The following is a 22,941-nucleotide window of genomic DNA, read 5'->3' on the forward strand; positions in this document are numbered from 1 at the left end:
AGCCAAGCCACGTTGTACTTTTTGTATTCACGTAAATACAGTGACTAAGAACATGAAGAACAAGTATATAACAGTCTGATACATAGTTCCCTAGACCAAGCTCTTAAAATTTGAGCTGTGCCAAGCAGTCTTTTTTTCCATGCATTTTTTATTTTTCCATAGCTGTTGTCTCTCAGACAGCTTGTAAACAAAGTGAAGGCTGGTGTATGGGATGGGACATCCTCTCACCAAAGTTCTGAAATGGTGGATGCAAATCAATGGATGCAGTCAGTACCATCTGCTAGGTTATCTTGCTCTAGGTGCTGTTGGGGGATAAGCCTGATTCCCCCCACATGAAGGACGGAAAGCCCTGCTCTGGAGGCAGCAGAATGGCTCCCACTGACTTCCAGGAGAAAGTACTTATCTCATGTGAGCCTGGAGCCTACAAGGTGACTCCCTTAGTAGCAGCCACAATACAAAGGTGATAGGACTAGAAAATAGTATATTCTCTTCATGCACAAAAGTGGTGGAACAGGGCCATGCCAGTGCCAGCCTGGCACACCAGCCCTAATCGTGCTGGGAGGGCTCTTATTCAGTGTTAAGACCTCAGTAAAGCCCAGCATCAAGAGCTTGATGTCCTCTTCCCAAAGCTGACAGCATGAGAAGAAACCAGGCACAGACGTGTACGTAGCACCTAAACTTTTTTAGGAATAACAATAAAACAAAGCAATAGTGTTGTGGTTCTCTCAGAGGGCCATTTACAGAACCACACAGCATGTTTTCCTGGTCAAAATCCATAAGGGAAGGCATTTGCTGATCTGCTGATGCAGGAGACATTGTACTGTCCATGCTTGTCCTCCCCATGATACCTTTCCTTCATTGCTGGCCTGTGGCCCTGGCTGCATTCCAAAGCACCTGCTTGAAAGTAGCTGCAGAACAGATCCAGGGATCCACCTGGAACTCAAACTCATTTCAGAACTGTCTCTCTGTCACTTGGATTGCTCCCTTTTACTTGGATTGCTCTTAAAGCAGGACAACAAGTCCCCCACAAGGTTTTCCAGCTGGCCTGAGCCTGCCTAGCTACAAGCTTGTATTTATTTGTAAACACTGCTCAGTGCTGTAAAGAATGCAAAAGGAGGAGATTTCCTGTTTCTGAAGAACTTCTCTCATAAGAGTTAACAATTACAGCACTGGGGTTGGGATTTAGAGCCCTAAAGACTTGTGTCTATGGCCATCTTAAATCTCCTCAGAGAGCCCAGACTTCCATGGGTTGTCTGGACCAAGGTAACCTGCAGCAGCTGAAGGCCAGGCTTGATACTCCAGGGGATCTAAAATAGCACCAGAAACATCTGTTTGTGCACCTGAAATCTCTGCTGGCTTTTTAAGAATTATTTCAAAATCTTAAGCCACCTTTGATGCTCTGGAGAAGAAATAAAATTAACATCACTGAAACGCTTTGTGAAAAAATACATGTTTTCCAGTCTTTCCCTGAACAATGGAGAAATTTCTATATACACTTTCAAATGCATCCTAGATTATTTGGGTTTTATATAGCCACCTCTCTTGTGTTTATTTAATGCATTTTCCCCTGCCTTTTCTCAAGCCCAGACTTTGTGTTTTGTTAACATTACAAACAAACATTCTTTTGCCATGTTTTTTAGGCAGTGGCATAAATGTGTAGTGCTCCTCTCACTTCAGCTGGAACATTGGTGACAGCCTTTGTCGCCAGAAACTTCTGGGGTTTTTTTCCTTTTCAAATGTCTTGCTTAGGAGTTGACTGTCAGTCATCTGAAAACTTTAAACTGATGAAAAAAGCTTTCTGCCACCACTGGCACATCAACAAAGTGAAAGAAGCTGAAAAAGACTGATTTTGATTTGAGCTGTTAGTACCAGACAAACTCACAAATATGATCATTAGTTCTTTAATTTCACTGGCAAATCCTTCCACTGGAAGAGCCCCAAAAAACATAACAATGTTTTGCAGAGGGGTGAATTTAAAACCTGGGGTTAAACTCCCTGGTGCCCAGTAAAAAATAGTTTTGGTTTTGGTGGAGCAAGTGTGGAAATGTAGCTAGACTTTTCCCTTCTGCACAGGCTAGCTGACAAAGAGGTGCAGGGACTCCAATATTAGCCAATATTCAGCACTAAGAAACTGTCCCCAGAGATAGAAGGCTGGGCTGGAGTCCTTTGAAAATGTGCCTCTGCATACTTGGAATTGGTATCAATACACACATTTAAACATTTTGTGCTCAAATGAAGCACAGAACATTATTCAGCCCCAGGGCCCCAAGAAAATGCTACTCTGGGTTGAGAAATCCTGTGTTTGGGCAAAAGAGGAGTTTTGCAATAATAGATGTAATCCCAGAAGAAGATCTGTGGGCAGAAGGCTGCAGATATAGCTACACAGCCACAAACCCTGGAATTTATTTCAACATTGCTATCATGCATGCAGGGTGTGCTTGTGCATACATTAAACCCAAATTAATACCACGAGCACAGGACTTTTTTGATGCGGCATAACAGATTTATTGGCTTGAGTTAGGGAGGAATATTTGATCTACAAATGAGCAGGTGATATTTTCAGAGGGATTTTTTTTTTAAGGAAGATCCACATTTGGTGGGTCAGTTCTTTGTTACTGGTGGCAATCTGAAAGGTATTCTAATATTACAAGTTCTGCAGAGGAATATGTTAATGCCATAATCTTCTTATGTGAGAGATTATATTATTGATCTGATACTTTTTTTCATGTGTCCTTGTAACTTATCACATGCATTTCAAATGTTAATTTGAAATTTCCAAATGGAAATTGGAGGCCTCTCCCTGCAACCCAAAAGCAACAGAGACAGGTCTTGCTATAAAAACACAGGAGATGCAAGCAGCCAACAGAGGAGTGCTGTGGGCATGTGGCTCTCTTACTCTGCTTCTCTTCATTTTGAAATTCAGTCCTAGATATGGAAAATTTTCAAAGTCAAACACATTTAACTTTGAGCCTCTGCTTTTAGAATTTGGATGGTTTCATGGATCAGGATCTTTATGTATAAATAAAACCAAATCAATTATCATTACCACAGGAGGTTCTCTATTGAAAGGGCATGTTTACTTGTCCTCTGGCTGTCCTTGCACATGAACACACACATACACACACATACACACAGATTGTCATTTCGACTCACTGTCATCACAGGATAGCCTTGGATTTAAGGAGCAGAAGCCTTACAGAGACTCTGGTAACATCAGTATGAATATGGTCAAAAACAGCTAAAAATATTTATTTTAAAATGTTAGATTTTTTATATGTTGGGTGTGTTAACCTGTGTGTAAGATCCACAGATAGGAGAAAAGAAACTCTTGGCTTTGGAGAAACTTTTAAACAGCAGCTAGAAGTTCTTTATGTCAACTTTTTCAAAGTGCCAACTGCCAGAAGTGAGGAACTGCAGCTGGTTTTTTGTTTGGTCTTTCATCAGTGCTTTGAAATCCCCATTTTAGACCAATTATGTTACAGTCATTTTTGTTGTCTTTGCATAAGGCAACTCACCTCCTTCTCTTGTTGTTTCCCCAGCTATCACAGGTGTTTGTTTATAGTTGTTTCCTTTGCTGAGTACAGAAATGTCTATGAATTAAAAAGCAATCTATCAAACCTGGCTGTCAAGTAAAGTGAAACTAAGGGTCCCTTTTCATGCAGTGGTCATGTAGCTGGAATAGATGACCACTATCCTTTCTGAAGCTGTTATATGTGGTTGGCACCCTACAGTAAGATAAGAGAACGTGTTTTGAACTTGCAAAAAATCATGCCCTTTAGTCAGAGGCTGCTAATCTTTTGAATTTGCTTTGCCCTGTAGACGACTGAACACACTGAACAAGTGCGCCTCAATGAAACTCGATGTGAACTTCCAAAGAAAAAAGGTAAGGGAACTTCAGTAAATATACCCTGGCTTTTATGATAAGACCACCCCAATTTAGCCTTTAATTCAATAATGCTCTTAAAAGTGAGTTGAGTTTATTTTACTTTGAACATGCATGTCAGTGTTATCTGGACACATGTGAATTGCTGAATCTTGAAATTATAAATAGAATAGAAACTATGAGTAAATACTACGTGTGTTAGAAGGGCTCACACAGTACTTAAACTCTACATGTGTGCAATTAAAGTTAGTGGGTAAAAGACAGTAAAGATTCATTAGACTGGCTTGTTTGTCAGTGCTATATGAGTACACAGTGGAAAATCCTGCTCAGAAAAAATGGAAGCTGCTCAGATGGAAACAACAGCTTTTCTTTGTTTCTTGTACTGACTTCTTCCCAGTTAAGAATATGCAAATAAACTCTGTCATCCTTGCAAGCTTCTGTGTAACATGGGAATTATCTGAGCATAAAGGGTTTCAGTGAGGGCTGCAGAAACAGCCTGTGGATTTTGAGAGTTTTGTAACATGTCCAGCATTAACTGTTGAATGTTTGGTTTCCTGGTCACAAATTCCCCAAAGTCCTTGAGTGTTGTACAGTGGTAGTTGTCAGCTCTGAGAAATCTTGGTTCCTGTTTTTCCTTCCTAGAGTGTTTTCCTAGTGCTTTTTAAAAACTGACTCCAAGAGCTGAAATTTTATGTTTTTGCAAATTCAATCTCATCATACACTATTCAGTGTTTGAGGGAACTTAACAGAGGATGGTTTTAATGTCCAGATATCCTGCTTTGGCACATATCTGCTTATTCCTTTGTGTACTAGCCTCTTTAGCTTCTATTTTGTCCATTCCCTGGAGCTGCAGGGACATCTTTTCACTGCATCAGGGGTTTTTCTTGTCTTGGGTTCTATGTTGTGTTTAAAAGAGGGGATTTTTTTTGGTTATATTTGTTCATCATTAATTTTTTGCTGCCACTCCTCCCTGTTCTGAATGGACTGAAGTCCTCAGTGGCTCTCCTTGCAGATGACCACTAATTTATGGTGGAAGAGACATGGCCCTAGTTGGTACTCTTTCATGGGGACAGAAGCTAGTTGGGTCCATACCTGCACAAGACCACAGAGAAGTTGAGCACAGAAAAACATAGACAAAGAGGAGTTGGAGAAGATTTTAGTCCACAGATACAGAGCAACTTAAAGTAGAAGAGAATGTGGGTGAGAGAAGAGAAGGGAGAGCCTGCTGACAGGAGGAAATATAAATGAAAGTGTAAAAGCCAGAAACCGGGTCTGAAATTGATCACCAAACTAAATAAATCTTTGGCTGTGGATACTGCCTTCCTAATAGTCTCTATGGTGATCTGAACAATGAAATGCATAATCAGCCTGCTTTGGAGCCTCAGCATAACAGGTATGCACAGGACTAGCACAGCTGCTTGAGTGATTCAACAAAATATGGCCAAGCAAGCTGCCAGGCAAGGCTCCTGTGAAAGACAGCTCAGCATGAGCGTTCCCTGCTGCCCACTCTCCCACCCAGACCATTCCCACTGTGGGCTGCTGTCTTCCCTTGGCTTCATCAAGATGCAAACAGAAATCCTCATGTATGTGTTGCAAATATGTCCGTAAGCGATTTGGACAGACAGAGATTAGCCTTTGGATTAACTGCCTTCTGCAGCTGTCGATTTATGAGAATTCCTGCCCCCAGCTGGAAAAATGTGGCAGAATTCCACCGGAAATAAATCCACTATTTGCCTTTTGTTAGCATCCCTCTGTATTTCAGGCAAGTACACCCTCAGTCAAAAAGCTGTGCTATTTTAAATCAGCTGTGACAAATCTGTGAATCAAAACCTCTTTCTCTTTGGCAAATGTTACCAGTCACTCCTCAAGAAACTTGCCCCTTCTCATCTTCCCAAACATAATGGTATTAACTGGACTTTTGAATATGCTCCAAAGCCGTGCACTTGATTTCACCCCAGGTCAGTAGAAATATACAGTCACTGCTCCAAAATGTCTGCTCTGCCTGGGTCAGATGAATCATTGCTTGCAGACCTTCTCTTGATCCGCTGTCCCCCTAGCTGGTGACACGTGGGTGGGCTAAGTGCTCTCAACATTCTTTTTTTTTTTTTTGGACAGTTTTGTTTGTCAGGACACTCAGATATCTGACAAGAACAGTGGGTCATTCAGGATGTTTCTGGCTTCCAGAATTTCTATTGATTTCATCAAAAGAAAAGCACAGTATGTCATAGGACTCATGGTGCAGCTGAATTTGTAGTGAGTCACCATGGCAGTATCTTAGCATCCAGATATTTCATTTCATATTTGCCTGATTTTGCTTCTGATGAAACACAAGCGTGTTTCTTTATCAATTAAAAAGAACCCAAAACTAAGCCTTTATTTAATTGAGCTGCAAATTTTGACACTGAAAAGCCTCCGTATTTTCTAAGTAATTCTTGGGCAGAATGTAATCCTGTCTTTGCTGTGGTTAGAGGCAAAACTTGTTTACTACCAATATCCATTTTGGTTCATCTCTGCTTTGTCAAAAAAAAACCCCAAAAAACCAAAAAACACAACAAACCCAAAAAAAACAAAACTCAAACAAACAGAACAAAAACACAAACCCCCACAAAATAAAAACCCCATCAAATTTTTATTTAAAGTATATTTACCACTGAATTTATTTGTATTTCTGTCTTGTGCTCTGTGCTGTCTTCTTGGTGTTTTTTGCAATGTCTCTACCACTTTGGCTACTTTAATCGATTCCAGCTTGTAGAAAATACAGGCTAAATCCTGTCAGCTCATACAGTAATGTCAGTGCAGCTACAGGGATTTGTGTCAGCCAAGAATCTTCTTTAAGGTCCCTTTGGCATATTGCAATGTAGAACAAATTTTAAAAATATGTTTATCCTGCTGGCTAGTGCCACCAACGCTTCAGCACTGGTATGCTTTGTAGATATAATTACCACTGCTAAATATTTAAAAGTATGTACCCTTGCGGTTTTTAAAATATCCACCTTGTGGCACTACTAAGACCACAATAAATGGATTTTTAAGCTCCTGAGGCTATGCAGTCCTTTGGTCCACATATGCATACAGCAAGCTGTGGAGTTAAAACAAAGGTAGAACTGTCTGATGTGCCATTTCTTCCCTGCAGATAAAATGGCCAAAGCAGTATTAGCCTTTTCTAGCCCCTTTCCTCATGCTTCACTAGGTGCCCAATTTTTCTCTTTAACAAGCCACAGAATGAGGATCTCCATTCATTCCTGTAAACTCACAGGAGCACTGCACACCTCAACGTTAACAAAAGAAAGAGGAATGCCTAAATGCAAAAATTTCACAGCTATATTTTATTTTATGGTTTGGACATGATCTAAAACATCTGGCTGACTTGGAGTGATAAACTGGCAAAAGTTTATGGCATCAGTGAGACCTGGCACGCTACTGATCCCAATCTCCAGCTTTTGAGGTTTCACGTTATTTAAGGTTTTGGGTGCTCTTGTAAAATTTGGTTTACATTTTTCAATTAGGCAGGCCAGCAAAGATCTAGTCAAAGATTGGAGATAACTTCACCATCGAAACTTCACATAAAAATACTTCTAATAATAGACTTTTAAAATGAGAATTTTTCCAGTCCCAAAATAGTCTTTCTGGTTTAGCACCTCATTTTAGTCTGACAGCCTGTCATATTTTACTGCCTTCATACTGCTTCCAAGAATGTGAAGAGCTGTTTGAATGTCATGTAGGTGAAGTTAGTTTGTTCTGCTTTAAAACAAATGCACAAGCATAATGCAGTACAAGTCCAGTTCAAAGTCAGGAAAAGGATACTCATTAGCAACTGTGGGCTTCGTGCTGAAGAGGTATCTTTTTTGTTTGAGCAGACAGATGAGAAAAATGTCATAGAGTGAGGTTTTTTTATCTAAATTTTTTTTTCAAGACACACGTTCTGTGCATTGCAGAGCAGCTCCTGGAGTTACCTAAACATCAGCGCAGCTCTGCACACCTGAGGCTGAGGGATGAGACCAGGAAGGGCTGTGGGGTGCTGCAGCCTTGGGAGAAGCCAGAGACAGTGGGGCAGGCTGCATGTCATCAAGTTTGGGGTGCCTCTACTGATGACAGCAATGAAGGCAGTGGTTGCCCACTGTAGGAAAGCTCACCTCAGCTGCAGATGCTGCCCCATCCCAGCCTGGGCCTGGCTGCTCCTCGTGCCCACACCCCCATGGCTGCCTTCTCTGCTTTCCTTTGCCTGCACTCAGACACACCCTAACCAATACTGCCAAATATTTTTTTACTGTTCTTTTAAGCATCATGATTATTTATCTGTCGTTATATTCCTGAAACATAAATCTTGTTAGATGTATCTGGCCCGTGAAGTTTATAGATGTTTATTTAGTTCTCACTGCAAACCTACGTGCAGCACCAGATATTTGCTGTCTTGGATTTTTAAATAGCTCACGTTGCTGTAGTACCCAGCTACTTCCCTGTCTTTACCATGTGTATCTTAACACCATCCCTGCAAATCAGGATTCCTTTACTTTGGCCTTTCAAAACATTTTCTTTTTCCTAAACAGTCACTGTGAGCATCAGCCCTACACAATTCATAGGCAGTCCGTGGAAGCCAAGAGGTATCAGTGGGACTCCTAAGATGGAGCAGGCTTTTATTCCTTTCTTGTTAAGATGTTTGCAGTCTTTACAATTAAATGAAAGAGTGTGTTATGAAAGGACTGATGACCAGCCTTCCACAAACTTGGCTCAGACAGACTTTGTTGCCCGTTGCTCACCTGGAGCAGCCCAATTGCATTAATTCAAATATCAAGTTAAAGCACACAATTTTAACATGCGCCACTTGCTTTTTTTCCCAGAGTGAAGATTCAGATGAAGAAGATCTCTGTGCTATCAGTAGTAAATGGACTTTCCAAAGAACCAGCAAACGATGGTCTCGGGTGGACGACATTGACGCTCTGCTTCACCGATCTGACAGACATGGCTCTTCTGGGGACATTAAAATGAAAAACACGACAAGCAGCGAGAGCGTCCTCACAGATCTGAGCGAACCTGAGCTCTCATCAATCCACAGCGAGAGCAGTGGGGGCAGTGACAACAGGAGCCAATCTGGCACCACCAGTGCTGCCAGGGAGGCCTGCGACTGCTCTGCCCATCATGATGTGGAAAGCACGCTGCTGCAGGACTCCGCTGCAATAAACACTGCCCCGTCCCCCAAGGACGGCCTGAAGAATGAAAATCCAACACGAGCCAGAGCGAAAACCTTTCTAAAACGCATGGAGACGCTAAAAGCAAAAGCTGTGCATGGAAAACTAAAAGGCTCAGGAAGAACAGGTCCTTTAGAGATCAGCGGACCGGTTCTCCAGTTTGAGCCAAAATCCTTGAAAGACATGCACTGTGTACAGATAGTCAATGGTGATCTCCAGAATTTGGGGCAAGATTCAGTCAAAAGAGGGCTTCCCTTTTCTGCCAAATCCAGCAGTGACAGCAGTCAGTCTGAAAACAGCAGCAGCGGGGTGAGCACACCGTGTTTGAAGGAACGCAAGTGCCATGAAGCAAACAAGAGAGGTGGGATGTACCTGGAGGACCTGGATGTCCTGGCAGGAACGGCCTTACGGCAAGTGGTGGACCAAAACCGCAAAAATGAATTCCATTCCCAAGAGAACTTGGTTGTGCACATTCCCAAGGATCACAAACCAGGGACCTTCCCAAAGGCACTTTCTATCGAAAGCCTCTCACCTACAGACAACAGTAACAGTGTAAACTGGAGGACAGGCAGCATTTCTTTGGGAAAACAGAACTGCTCTACTCCAAAGGAATCTGGACTGATGGCCTGCTGTCCTAAAGAGAGCAGAATTAGTATTTATGACAATGTGCCAGGTTCCCACTTGTATGCTAGTACTGGGGACCTCCTGGACATAGAGAAAGATGTCCTTTTTCCTCAGTTGGATGACATTTTGCAACATGTCAATGGACTGCAGGAGGTGGTAGATGGCTGGTCAAAGAAGGTGTTGCCAGGTCTGCCAGTTGGTGACGTGTCAGTCAGGGAATCCCCATCACTGCCTTTCCAGTCTCCTACACAGATCACTCTTGATTTTGAAGGAAACTCTGTGTCTGATGGCCGGACCACCCCGAGTGACATGGACAGAGATGGAACATCCCTGAATGAATCTGAAGCCACTGGTGTTAGGGACAGGAGGGACTCTGGGGTGGGAGCATCGCTCACAAGGCCAAGCAGGTAAGTAGCAAAATTTTGTATACAAAGCCACAGACTGTGAAATACAATATAATGAAGCAGAGGTTCTCAGCTTGGCAGTCAGAAGGCACAGGGTACCATTACAGTAGTGTTCATCCTGTATGGAAATGGGGGCTTCCCAGGGAAAGGTGGGATTTTGAGGGAAGGGACATCTTGCTGTGGAGATTCCTACAGGGAATCAATGCAGAATTGGTTTAATAGAGCAAACAAAGGGTTTTTTTATCCCTTGATAATCCATTGATTACATAGCAGGACCCTGTATATGTTGTAGGATGTATTTTTAATTTGGCTTCTAAGTCATGTACCTAGGTCTTTATGATCTGTAGCTTTATGCACTTTTTTAACGCACTGATCTGCTTTAAAAATGTGTCCCTTTGTGCTCAAAGAGAACTTTCCTATGCTGCCCCAGCCCCTTACATGGGTAGGATGGTGAATGACTGACTTCTTAATAAAGCGAAAAGTGGAATTTTGTTGATAGTTTACAGACCTGTTTAAAGTTAGAGTGATGAGCCAAGTACCAATGGTCCTGGGCAAATGCCTTTGTGGGTCTAAACTGGCTTTGTAAGTGCAAAAGCAAAAAGAACATACCTGTATTTTCTGATAATACTGGTATTTTCTGGTCTGCTGTCAGTCTTGTCACACCCTCACAGAGGACTCTGCCATGCCATGGTTTGCTGCTGCCTGTGCTTGCTCACCACCACCACAAAAGTGAAAGTGGACTGGAAGAAACTACTGAGTAAATGAGCAGTGCCAAAGTTTTAGGATTTGAGTCAGAACTTATATTTAGTAAAATAAGAAAATAAAATTTGGGGTTGTTTTTTTTTTTTTCTGGTTAATCCGGTATACAGAGAAAGTAAAAAGATGTGAATGGTTCAATAGCTTGGTGGTTATAGCTCTAGCTAAGGAGACTCAGGATTTAATCCTTTTTTGAAAAAGTCATTCAACATTTAATAACAGAGCTGTTTGGAGAATCTCATCTCCAAATACCTCAGTGGTCAGGTCAGTCCCCTGGGAGATGAGGAACTAGGCATCAAACACCAGTTCTGAGTCAGGCAAAGAACATTTGTCTCTAAATCTCCCACATCCTGTTAGAAGTGTGTGGGCTAAAGACCAGAGCAGGCAGCACTGCTTCCCCAGGTATATGGACAGGACCCACCCCCACTTGTGAATCTAATGTTAAAACGACAAAACTTGAGCATTTCTGAAATTAAAGAGATTGACTAAATTGTTGCATTTATCTCCAAGGTACATTTCCTTTCAGCTGACACACCGCAAGCCATCACACATGTGTGTATTTATGTATGTTTTATACATAGCCCAGCCCTGTCTCACAGTACACCATCTTTTCTGCTCAACCAAAGCAGTTCTCTGATTTTTCTATGATTTCTTTTGCTGAAGGCAATTACGATGGCAGAGTTTCCAAATCTCTCATCGCCTGAGCCACTCCATTGCATCGCTTCACATCAGCAACCAGTCAGCAGCCCAGCTGAATCTACTGCAAAAATTCTCTCTGCTTCGTCTCACTGCCATCATGGAAAAGTACTCCATGTCAAACAAACATGGCTGGACCTGGTGAGTACCCCTGGTAACTGGAAGGAGACTTTTTAGAAGAAAATAGTTTCTCCTAACTCTGTTGGTAAGTAAATGCAATTAGAAGGAACCATTGACTTCAAGTGTGGGATTTGAAAATGTCCCTTTTAATCCATTGCTGCCTCGTGGCTTGTTGGCAAAGTGAGAAATAGATCCTGGAAATCTGGCTTCATTCCTGTGCTCTAACAAAGAGACAACCCTGGCCTTTCGAACAATGCTACAGTTCCAGAAAAATAAACAGGAATAGGAGAGAGTGACTATAAAGTAGGAAAAATTTACAGTAAGTCCTACCCAGTATTCATTTGGTGATTCAAAAAGAAACAGCTGCTGCTTCATGTGTTTGATATTGCTTTTTTGTGCTTTAAAAGAAGGGTTAGAATAGTTATGGGACTTTTCTCTACAAATCAAAGATGCAGGCTTTGGCCTAGGCCTGGACTTGTGTTAGAGGGAGCTTGCAGCCCTGGCAGCTGTGACAGCTACCTGGTGACTCAGGGAGTGGAGGGAAGCACACATGGATGTGAATGCTCACTGTGTGGCTCCTTCTCTAGCAGCTGGCTACAGAAACCTGCATGTTTCATGGTACAAGACAGCCCCACAGACTGAGGTACACCAGAAATGGAAATGGGCATGAATAAGAGTTTAAAAGTATCTGAGAAGTAGTCAAAAGGATGGCAGAATTTTTCCCTAATACACTGAGGCATCCAGTCCAGATACAGAATGACTTGATATTTATATTGTGATTTTCATGCTGAAATCACCTCCCCAAAATCCCACTAAATTCATCTGTGAGCTACATTAAGACGAGTTTTCCCTTAGAAATGGAAAAATAGATACAATTGAAAAATGTGAGATTCACCTCACTGATATCAGTCATTAGCAAAAGTTAAAATCTGTTATAAATCTAATCTGAGAAAGTTAGGTTGGATGGTTTTGGTCAGAGGAAAGAGACAGGCAACCCCAAAGCAGCCCACTATATCCAAGGCTGAGGATTTGGGTCACCTTCCAAAGGTGTCTCTCTCTAGAGTGGGTAGAGAGGTAGCCCAGACAGCTGACTCTTTCTAAATCTCTGTAAGATAAATAAAATTCAGTAAAATTAATCCCCATGTCACTGCTCTCCTTTGGTGCAGTGGCTAGCTGGCATCTGCACTGAAATGAATCCCACCTTACCCAACACCAAATAAGCAGACGAGAATACAGCAAATTCTAAGTCCTACTGTTTGTACAATATTTTCATCCTGAGAGATATTTCTTCAGTTTTTATAATCAGTCTCTAAGGATTTTTAAGAGTGGCACTGTAAATAGCTGCAGAGTTACGCACTGTACTTCTTCAGTAGGTAATTTGAAATGAGTTTTTACTTCTTCCCACACAGATGACAAAACTCTTAGTCACATTCAGGTCATATTCATCTTTTTTATTTTAGTTCCATGACTCCCAAAAAGCACATCCAGTTGGCTCTTGTTTTCATCACAATTTTTTAAAGAAAGCAAGCTCACCAGCTTTCACTTAAGTTACTCAACTAGAATAAGTCATATAACACAAGGGAGGAATCTGACACATAGGGATTTCCCACCATAATTTCTTATCATAAAGTTTTAGTCAATAGAAATACTAAATCATGTAACTGGTAGAAGATCAAAGATCATTCAGTATGTTAGAGGGCTGAACCTCCTTTTCCCTCAGATACCCTCTCCACTCAGGTTTGCTCTGCTATTCCTGAGTCCCTAAAAGATGTTTTAAACCTTATTGGCTTCACCTGTGTGGTAAGAGGTTCTTGTTAGAACTGATTGTTATGCTGTACCTTAGAGGCCATCCACTTACAGACAATAAGAAATTAATCAATTATGCAAATTGTAAAGTGTCTGTGTATTGTGCATTAAACATTATTTCACCATCTTTATTAAAGAGGCCCCAATTACCAATTTCTGTCAGTAGTGTTACTCAGAAGGTGTGTAAATACCCTGATGTTTTCATGCAGCCCATTCATGTTAATTTTCAGGTCTGTGCCAAAGTTCATGAAGAGGATGAAAGTCCCTGACTACAAGGACAAGAATGTCTTTGGTGTGCCCCTGATAGTTCATGTCCAGAGAACAGGGCAGCCTCTTCCCCAGAGCATACAACAAGCCCTGCGCTACCTACGGAGCAACTGTCTAGACCAGGTAGGAGCTTTACTCCATGGACTTGTTGGTTTTTTCTGAAAAGCCACTTTAAGCAAGCAATAGTCAGCATTTTTGTACTAAGTGCCAGGATTATTTGAAGATTATGAAGGTTATTATCTCTCATGTTGGGCCTCAATATCTTCAAGTGATTTGATAGTTGGTGCCAAAACTAAAAGTTTTCCATTTTGAGATTTGTATCCAGCTAACCTGTTTAAATTTTGTAGCTGTAACAGTCCTGCTGATCTGTATATCACAGTCTACTTCAAAGAACATTTTGAGATCTTCATGTATGTTGAATGAAACCTGGGAAGGGATCAGGACTCCTCACTTCTACACGTATCTGTACTGCTTATGCTTGACTGTTGACATTGAGGGTTAACTGCATCCACCATTTCACAAGATATGGTACAAAAGGTTTTATTTACTTAGCAAAGACAGAAAAGTCCAAGAATAGAGAGCAAACTCAGCAAAATATTCCAAGTATTCTGTTGACAGAGTCAGATACATCCAGATAGTTAGGTCAGCAGGGGTTCAATGCCAAAGCCATTATGGTATGTTGCCTTTTATAGTGTTCTTAGCTACAACAAGCCAGCTGGGACACCCTCATGCTCAAAGTATTTCAATTTTTTTTAATTCACTTTAGCTACAGAGAGACATACTAATCATATTTTTACTGTTCTTCCCCTGAGGATGAGGATGTACATTTTTATGAGCATAGGACTGGGAGAAACCCCCTGGCTGTTTATGTTCAGTCCTCTGCTGTTACTGACCTCATGTGATATGACCTCTTTCATAACTGCCTTTAGATAGTTGTACGTTTGAATGGAGCAACCAGCACTTTGCTCTGCAGACTTTGCTGCTTTCCTAGCTCTCAGTACATAAAAAGGGTGGAATTAGCCTGATTAGAATCTCCACATTTTCTAATCACCATTCTGTTTGCTGTTCAGGCTTTTTGTTGGGTGACAGTCATCTTCCCCAAAACTGAAATCTGAAAGTTAAATGTGTTCCAGTGAATCACAACCATTTCCCTTTGCAGGCAGTGGGAAAGACACAGGTCCTTCCTATCAGCTCTCTCTGTAAAGGGATCCTGTAGTGGTCAGACCTTGACATCTAACTCCACAGTGTTAAAGTCAGCTGAGTTCTGCCAGCCATATGTATTGCGGGAGCTGAGGGGAGGGATCAACAGCTTGTCAGAAATTTATTAAGAGAGGATGAAAGGGAAATGTGCATGGAGACAAGAAGAAGTGATATATTCAGGAGCTGACATGCCTGGTTGCCACAGTGCTCATCTGGGTTTGTGTGCTGAGCTGGGAAAGCCAGTGTAGGAAGAAAAGTGATGCAGCATGCCTGGAATTAGTGATGAGATTGGAGGAGGAGACGCCCAAATAAGAGGAACAGGAGATGTAAGGATAGGGATAGGCTTGTCAGCTAAGAAGCAGAGCAAGAGGAAGAAAGAGAGAGAGAGGATTAATTGGAGGGAATGTAAAAGGGAGTATAAAGGAAAAAGAAAAAGCTCTTGAGAGATTTGAGGCAATTAAAAGGTGTTGGAAGCCTCACACAACTATCTGCTCCATTTGTGTTTATGGGCTGGGAAGCATCAGAGCTGTGTGAATTTCAGTTCAGCTGTGGGTTCTCCTTATAGTAAAATTGGAAAAATGCTGATTAAAAAAAAAAAAAAAAGAAAGAAGAGAACTACAATTTGGTATCCTTTAAAATATCTTTTTTACCAAAAACCTTTCTCGGCAAAAACATTCCAGGCATTTCAGTTCCTCTGCTTTACAGTTATTCCTTTGTTCCCATTTAATTCAAAATCTGCCTGGACAGAGACCTGGGCAGGCTGCAGCTTCCCCAGCATCCTGCTTTATGTGTCTCTCCTGTGCACTGCAGAAGGTGGGCTAGAGTTCAGAACAGGTGTCAGAGCTTCTACTGAACACACTTGGTAAAGTTGTGGTTGCTCTAAAGCATTGCAAGTTCTGGCTCCTGCCACTGAAATCCCTAAACTGGTATGTGGAGCCCCACAGTTACTTGTAGGGTGTGTAATTCAGTTTCACTTTGTGAAAGAGAAACTGCTTTGCCTTTTCCAACTGCATCTTTATTTCTGTCATGCATCATATGGCTGCTTGTAGGGAAGATGATCCACACAGCATGAGGATAGTAAAGAGATTGGGACAGACTAACCTCTGGATTTTTGGTCCCTTTTTATTTACAGAACAAGTCTGTAATAATGCATAACAAAGCCTAAAACATCTTTTTCTATTGAGTGAAGAACTCTATGATTCATTAATAATTTTTTCCATTAATTAAAAAAAAGGAAATAGGAGTCTGGATAAATGTCTTTAAACAGAGATCAAGAGTAGTAGAATGATGTGCAGCTGGAGATTGCATGGGTGAGATTTGACATCTGACCTCTCAAATCAGAAGTTTTTAATGGTTGTTTATCCCAGCAAGAACACTTTACATCAAAAGGAGAGAACTGAGCCTCTGGTCTGACATTTATCTACCACAGTCCAAAACTTTTTTTTGGACAGAATTAGCAAGTCTGTCTTCTTCATCTTCAGCGCACATTTATAAGAGGAAAAGGCTTTTAAAAATAAGAAGAGAAAGAGAAAGGAAAGGAAAAACCAGATGAAAAGAGCTGGATGCTCTTTCTTGTATGCTCTTGCCAGGAAGAAGAGCAGAGCTTCACTTGGGATTGTAAATACAGAACACTCCAGTTCTCTACTTCCTGTACATAAATTTAGCTCTCAAGTGACACAAAATTCATCAGTAAGAAGACATAGAAGAGTTGCCTCACAGCCAGTCTGGTGCAGTGATTCATCTCCATATAAGTAATTAAATAAATATAGCCCCTCACAGAGCTGTGATCTTTGTCATTAGTGCCATGAATGTGCAGTTAACCAAAGTCCTAAATACCCTCCAGGTGAGCGTGGGAGGTGTTCTAGAGAGAGGAGGGTCCTCTGTGAACTCTGTGCTGCTTCTTACTTGGAAGTAAGGGGGAGAAGGCCAGAAGGCATTATTCCCTTGCCTTTGCTCTTTGTTGATGGACTGTGCCATGCAGGAAGCTGCACGGATCACCAGCAAGACAGCAACCACAGAGGAAAAAGGGTCTATAATTCCTAACTGGAAACGTGCCTTTCCCATAGGTCTGTCTCAATATTTCACCTTTTTCCCTGCAAAACTGAAGGAAAAACAGTGTTAACACTTCCCAAATGAAACACTGTAAACTCACTTGGGAATAAATAATGCGGTTGAGGCCCAGGAATTCACCCCAGGGGGAATTCCGCCGGTGGAGAAGGACAAGAAAGGGCAGCCCTGCCTTGAAGGCATCATTTGAAGAATTACCACTTCCTTTCAAAATAGAAAGCAAACAGGATAAAAATGTATCTTAGTGACACTGCACAAGTAATCCCTCTGTGGCCCCCACTCTCGAACTGGACTTTTCAGTGGGATTTGGGAGAACTCTTGGAAGCAAAGAGCTTGAAAGGGAAAAAATACATTTAATCTTGATTTTAAAGCTCTACCAGGAAGTCTGAATCTTTTCCCACAACATTTATTACTTAGCTAAGCATAATATTTTCTTTTTAGTCTTCAAAATATATACCCAAATAAACATGAGGGGCCAGATTCTCAGCTGGAGTAAATCAACAGACAGTCACCCAAGCCAAGAAAGCCAGGCTGATTTATATCAGCAGAGCATCTTGCTTAAACTTCGCAGGCAGCAGAGAAACCACAAGGCACTCTGAACCATCTCTCTAGGATGGGACAGAGAGCAGCAGCATTATTAACCCCTGCAATCCTTCTGTGGGAGCCTGTGCTTGCCTGTGAGACTTGTAGGACCGTCAATTGCATTTGCACATTTTCCTCCTTCTTGCCTAGAGTGAAATAAGCAACCCAAGCTTTGGTCATGACCCAAGTCCCCACATAAATGTGTATACCAGATATATATTCTTCAAGTGCCACTTTCCCCTTTACCCAACTCAACACGGTCCGTTTTTAGGTGGGTCTGTTTCGGAAATCTGGAGTGAAATCCCGAATCCAGGCCCTGCGTCAGATGAACGAGAGCTCCCCAGAAAACGTCAGCTATGAAGACCAGTCAGCATACGATGTGGCTGACATGGTCAAGCAATTCTTCAGGGACTTGCCAGAACCTCTCCTCACAAGTAAACTAGGAGAGACTTTTCTGCACATCTATCAATGTAAGTTGATATTCCTACATATTTCTCTTATTATAAACAATTAGAAATTGCTATATGTTATATAATAATGTACTGTAAATTATTTTGGTGTGTTAACACTGGATAGGTTTCTTTCTCCTGGCCTTTGAGATACATAAAACCCCTCTGCCCTCAAAATCTTTCACTAACAGGTCTTTAGAACCACCTAAACATTTCAGTGTCAAATTAATGGAAAGACAATGTTCATACCAGCCTCACAATCAGAAAGAAGAAGAACAGGCTGCCAGACACAAAGAGCATAAAGACTCATATTTTTGTCAGATTTCTTTAAACCGTGTGCCCATTTTATGCACTTATATCTCAATATAAGTGAGTCTTCTGAGCATGGAGAAGTGGTACTTGACCATGAGAATATGTGTCTCTGCAGTCCCCTTCCTTGCTGTGACTTCTGATTATTTGTTTTTTCATTATAGTCAATAAAATGTACATGCAAAAACAAGCTGCCTTCATGTAGATCATAAGCTCTATGTAAAGAACTCATAGAGAAAGAAAGAAACCAGGGGATTTCTTCTTTTCTTTCCAGCATAAGCAATCTTCAGAAAAATCTGAGATGCATCAGAATAATGAAAGTCCCTGTGAATCAGGAAATGACTGTGAATCTCTTCTCCAGACTGAGGGAGAAATAAACAGTGAGGAAAACACTGAACAGCCAGAGGAATTAGAGGTTTTTTCCTGACAATGTCCATTATGAGGGCCAGTCAGCCAGCACTTTGCAGCCAGCCTAAGCCAAATAACTGGAAGCACTAAAGAAAAGTGTGTCTAGTCTTTTCACTTGCAGACTTTCAGCTGCCAAAACAATAGAAAGCCATTTTAAAACACTGTGTAATCCCAGTGCTTAAGAATCTCAGATACTTCCGTTGCTTCCCTTTACTGTAAAAATCTGTCTGTGGTGTGCAGTCACTAATGAATTTACCACCACAGTGTCTGTAGCTGCTAGAGAACGCTGGGATTCTGCATGTGAGAGACAGCACTGCAAATAAATTCAGTGAGTTTGGCTGTTCCCAATGTCTTGGGACACAAGTTAACTGCAAGAGTTGGTGCCTAGCCCTGGACCATCATTTCCCCTTCTTTTTTCCTGCTCACAAGCTGTCTGCCTGCACACACATTAATAAGCTTGTTCAGAAAAGCAACAGGAACTCTGGCTGCTAATAAAGTGGCAGTCACAATCATTTCCATGGGGAGGTGGCCAAGGAGAAGATTATCCACTGTAAGGACGTGTTCTGCATGTCCTTGGAAACAAATTACCTCTAAACTATTGATGAAAGTTGGGGATGTCTCTTTGCACTGAAGAGACTGCAAGTAAATTAACCCCTTGCTACAGGAAGAGAGAGATGGCAGACCCCAATGGCATCAGCATAGGCAGGTCTGGAGCCAGAAGGGCTCTCCTTTTCCAAGACATGAGGCTGAATGGGGAAACATTGAGACCAGCCAAGAAAAAAATGTAAAAAGAGGCATGTGCTGACTCTGTAATGTCTGTGTGGTGCTGCAGCAGGAAATCTGAGGAACTTCTCTTTCCATTGGTCAGAAGGGGAAAAGATGAGCTAAGATTGCTAAAATGCACCAGGTGTTAAAGGATTTCAGAAAGACTTGAGGATAAGTCTCTTTACACCAAGGTAGGAACAAGAAAATATGGGCTCTGTAGACACCAGAAAATACTGTTTTGATGAAGAATGGGTAGCAAGGGGTTTTTTTCCATGTGACCAACAACAAATATATTTTTCTGTTCCAGACAGTACTGACAAAACTCCTTTTACAGAAATAAAAATGTTGAAAATTTCTGGGATAACATCTGCAATTAAACCAATCTGTAGCTGAGACCTTTTCTTGCTCTTTGTTCTGTTTAACAAATTGTTAATAGGAAGTTAGCAAGGATTTTTCCTCTCCTAGTGTATTGGCAAGAGATTTCTGATTTTCTGGGACTCGCTGAAGATATTTTTCATATATCCAAGATCTTTTTCATATATCCAGAATGGCTTGAATAGCTGTAACACATAGGATTTGGGATGAGATTATTAGTGTAGTAGTCTATGTGCCATACCACTGATGAAACTTTCTCCCTTTTCCTAAAACTCACAGTTGTTTAATGTTTACTTGTGACTTGAAGCACTGGATGATCTTCTGCTTCATGTACCAGACCCATCAGAGCAACAATAAAGGGGAGGGAGGGATTACGAGGAGATGCTGTGGGAAGAAAAGACACATTGCATGAATATAGCAAAGGCTCCCCTGACTTCTCAGAAAAACCTGGTCTTGCTGCTTTCAGAAACTTTAGAAGTATTGAGCTGTGTTCATTTGGTCTTTCATGTCTGAAAGCTTTTAAAATAAAGTGCTTGTACAAGGCTAGCAGTCAAATCTTAAAAGCTGGCTGTTCCCTCTACTGTAAATCTGCTTTTGTTCTTCTTCCACTCGCTTATAGAGAGTATGTAATACCCAGAGGAGGACTCGAAGTCCAAACTGAGAGAACTTATGGTAGTTTCAGAAGAGAATCTGTCTGAAGTGCTATTTAAGCATTTCCATTACTTCTTTCATCAAACTCTTCTACGGTTTAGGGCACAAATCTAAGTGTTCCTGAAGCTTCCCTAAAACTTAAACTTCTGTCTTGCCATGGGACAAAGAAAACCTCAAAAATACCATTTAAAGCTATGAGTACTGAGTGCTATTCTCCCTTCACAAACTTCAAATGAAGTCCAGTGTCTTTCTTGGGAGCAGCCCTTCAAACAAACAGAGAAATGCCAAACACTGGCAAGGGAAGTTGTGCTTTGTGGAGGAGCAGACAGAGGAACAGATCAGGAGCAGCTGATCTTTTCCCCTTGCTCTCCTCTCATCTGCCCCTTCACAAAGCCATCGCTAAGGTCGGGAAAGACCTCTGTGAGTCAAGCACTAACCTAACACTGCCAGGTCCACCACTGAAACACATCCCTAAGCACCACATCTGCGTGAGTTTTGAGCACTCGAGGGCACTGTGAATGTCTGTGCTAACTTATTCTTTCCGGCTCCTCACCTGATCTTACAACTGACCCCCTGGACGTCCCTTGCTCCTCCCCAGATGTCCCCAAGGAGCAGCGGCTGCAGGCGGTGCAGGCGGCCATCATGCTCATGGCCGACGAGAACAGGGAGGTTCTGCAGACCCTGCTCTGCTTCCTCAGCGACGTCACCTCCGTGGAGGAAAATCAGATGACTCCCATGAACATCGCTGTCTGTCTGGCCCCTTCCCTCTTCCATCTCAATATAGTGAAGAAAGAAAGTTCACCAAGGTATGTTTCTTCTCAGCATTATAAATAGTCACATCCTGAATACGGAGTAATACATTCAGTGGTATGCAGGAAAAATTTTCCAAGCCATCTGCTTTCCAGCACACATTAAACAGGGCATGGCTTCAGTAAGAGGGGAAAACCCCTGCTGCAGAGCCAGAAGCACACTTGTTTTCACAAGCCCAGCAGGCATTTCAGGTTGTCTGTTGTGAACATGCAGTGCCTGCTTTCCTTGTGGAATTTTCAATAGGGCACTAGTGAGTTTTGCATGAGTAATGTTGACTTCTGTAAAGGAAAAGGGGTTGATTTTTCTCTGGTTGAAGTCAAAGATTAACCATATTTTAAAAGATTTTGATATGTAGATTTTCAATGAGTGGGGTTTTTTTCACTTTCATTTTACTGTCTACATTCTGCCATTCAGGAAACAGGGTTTATTTCAGGCCACATTAAAATTGTAACATGGTGAGAGTAGACTAAACAGGGCATAGCCCAGCTAAACATTAGTGGTGCCTCTTGACTTTTTTCCCTTCCATCTGGTTCAGAATGCACTGAGATTCTTGGTCAAGTACATGTATAACCTGTGTCTGAACAAGGGCTTTAAGAGGTAACAATGTAAACCACTTCACATCATGTCTGTTAAAAATCCATTTCAAAATGTACAACACATCATGCAGGATATGCATAACCTTTCCTGCTTTTACCTTTGGCTGAGCAATATTTGAGGTAAACATTTTTCCTTTAAAAAAGGCCCAGCAGTTTGAGCAGTCTTGTTGATAAATAGAAACTAAAGATAGGGGGTTTTTCTCTCTGATGTTGGGAGTATCCTGCTGGTTTTTGCTTTCATATTAAAAAGATTCAGCTCTTTACCTGAGATACTGAATTCAATTACAGAGTAATACAGAAAAAATATGCAACAGGGAAGCCAGATCAGAAGGACCTCAGTGAAAACCTGGCAGCTACTCAGGGACTTGCTCACATGATAATGGAATGCAACAAACTTTTTGAGGTGAGTGAGAGACTCAAACAGCATTATTCATGGCCACATAATTCAACACCCTTTGAAGTATTTATGTTTACGCTTATATTTTCTGTCTTGTGTTAGCTCAGAGATTGGTGCCTCACTTATTTGTAAACTTGCTTCATACAAAGTTTATTTATCTCATTTCTTTATGGCAGTTCCCTTTTAGTATTCAAAAGATTCAAGGTAATTATTCTGTGACAGTTTTCAACCCAAACCACTGGATTCAGAAATTTTAGACTAATTCAAATAAAAATCTGCTAGTGTAAAATTTTGTTACAATGCTTTTAACGCCTCAATTAAAACTTATTCATCTTAAAAATAATTGCCTATACACTTTATTTCTGTGTGTCATGCAATAAAGTAAAAATCACACAGAGACCTGCAGTCATTCCTGCAGCTACTTACACTGCAGCTGGAGGAGAGCAAATGCTCATATCTTCTTTCCCAGAAGCACAAGGCAATATTTCTGAGGGCTAAAGGAGTCCAAGTGGTGTATTGACATCCAGTTGATCAGTCTAACACAGTTCTGCATGAGTAATGCTCTTCTGAGCCAAGGGCTGTTTTATTAG

The 22,941-nt window shown here is 41.4% G+C and overlaps 1 protein-coding gene across 9 annotated transcripts in view; it reads left to right on the forward strand.

Moving 5' to 3' along the window:
• The window catches only part of STARD13 (StAR related lipid transfer domain containing 13), a 293,148-nt gene that overhangs the window by 262,699 nt on the left and 7,508 nt on the right, over positions 1-22,941 (forward strand). For all 9 annotated transcript variants that reach the window (XM_064409024.1, XM_064409026.1, XM_064409025.1 and 6 more), the window contains 7 exons: positions 3,820-3,883; positions 8,722-10,100; positions 11,517-11,690; positions 13,706-13,865; positions 17,863-18,061; positions 21,147-21,354; positions 22,243-22,357. In XM_064409024.1, the coding sequence (XP_064265094.1) occupies positions 3,820-3,883; positions 8,722-10,100; positions 11,517-11,690; positions 13,706-13,865; positions 17,863-18,061; positions 21,147-21,354; positions 22,243-22,357 (2,299 nt within the window). The remainder of the gene's footprint in view (positions 1-3,819; positions 3,884-8,721; positions 10,101-11,516; positions 11,691-13,705; positions 13,866-17,862; positions 18,062-21,146; positions 21,355-22,242; positions 22,358-22,941) is intronic.

Source organism: Passer domesticus, chromosome 2 (assembly GCF_036417665.1).
Source record: "Passer domesticus isolate bPasDom1 chromosome 2, bPasDom1.hap1, whole genome shotgun sequence".
Lineage (NCBI taxonomy): Eukaryota > Metazoa > Chordata > Aves > Passeriformes > Passeridae > Passer > Passer domesticus.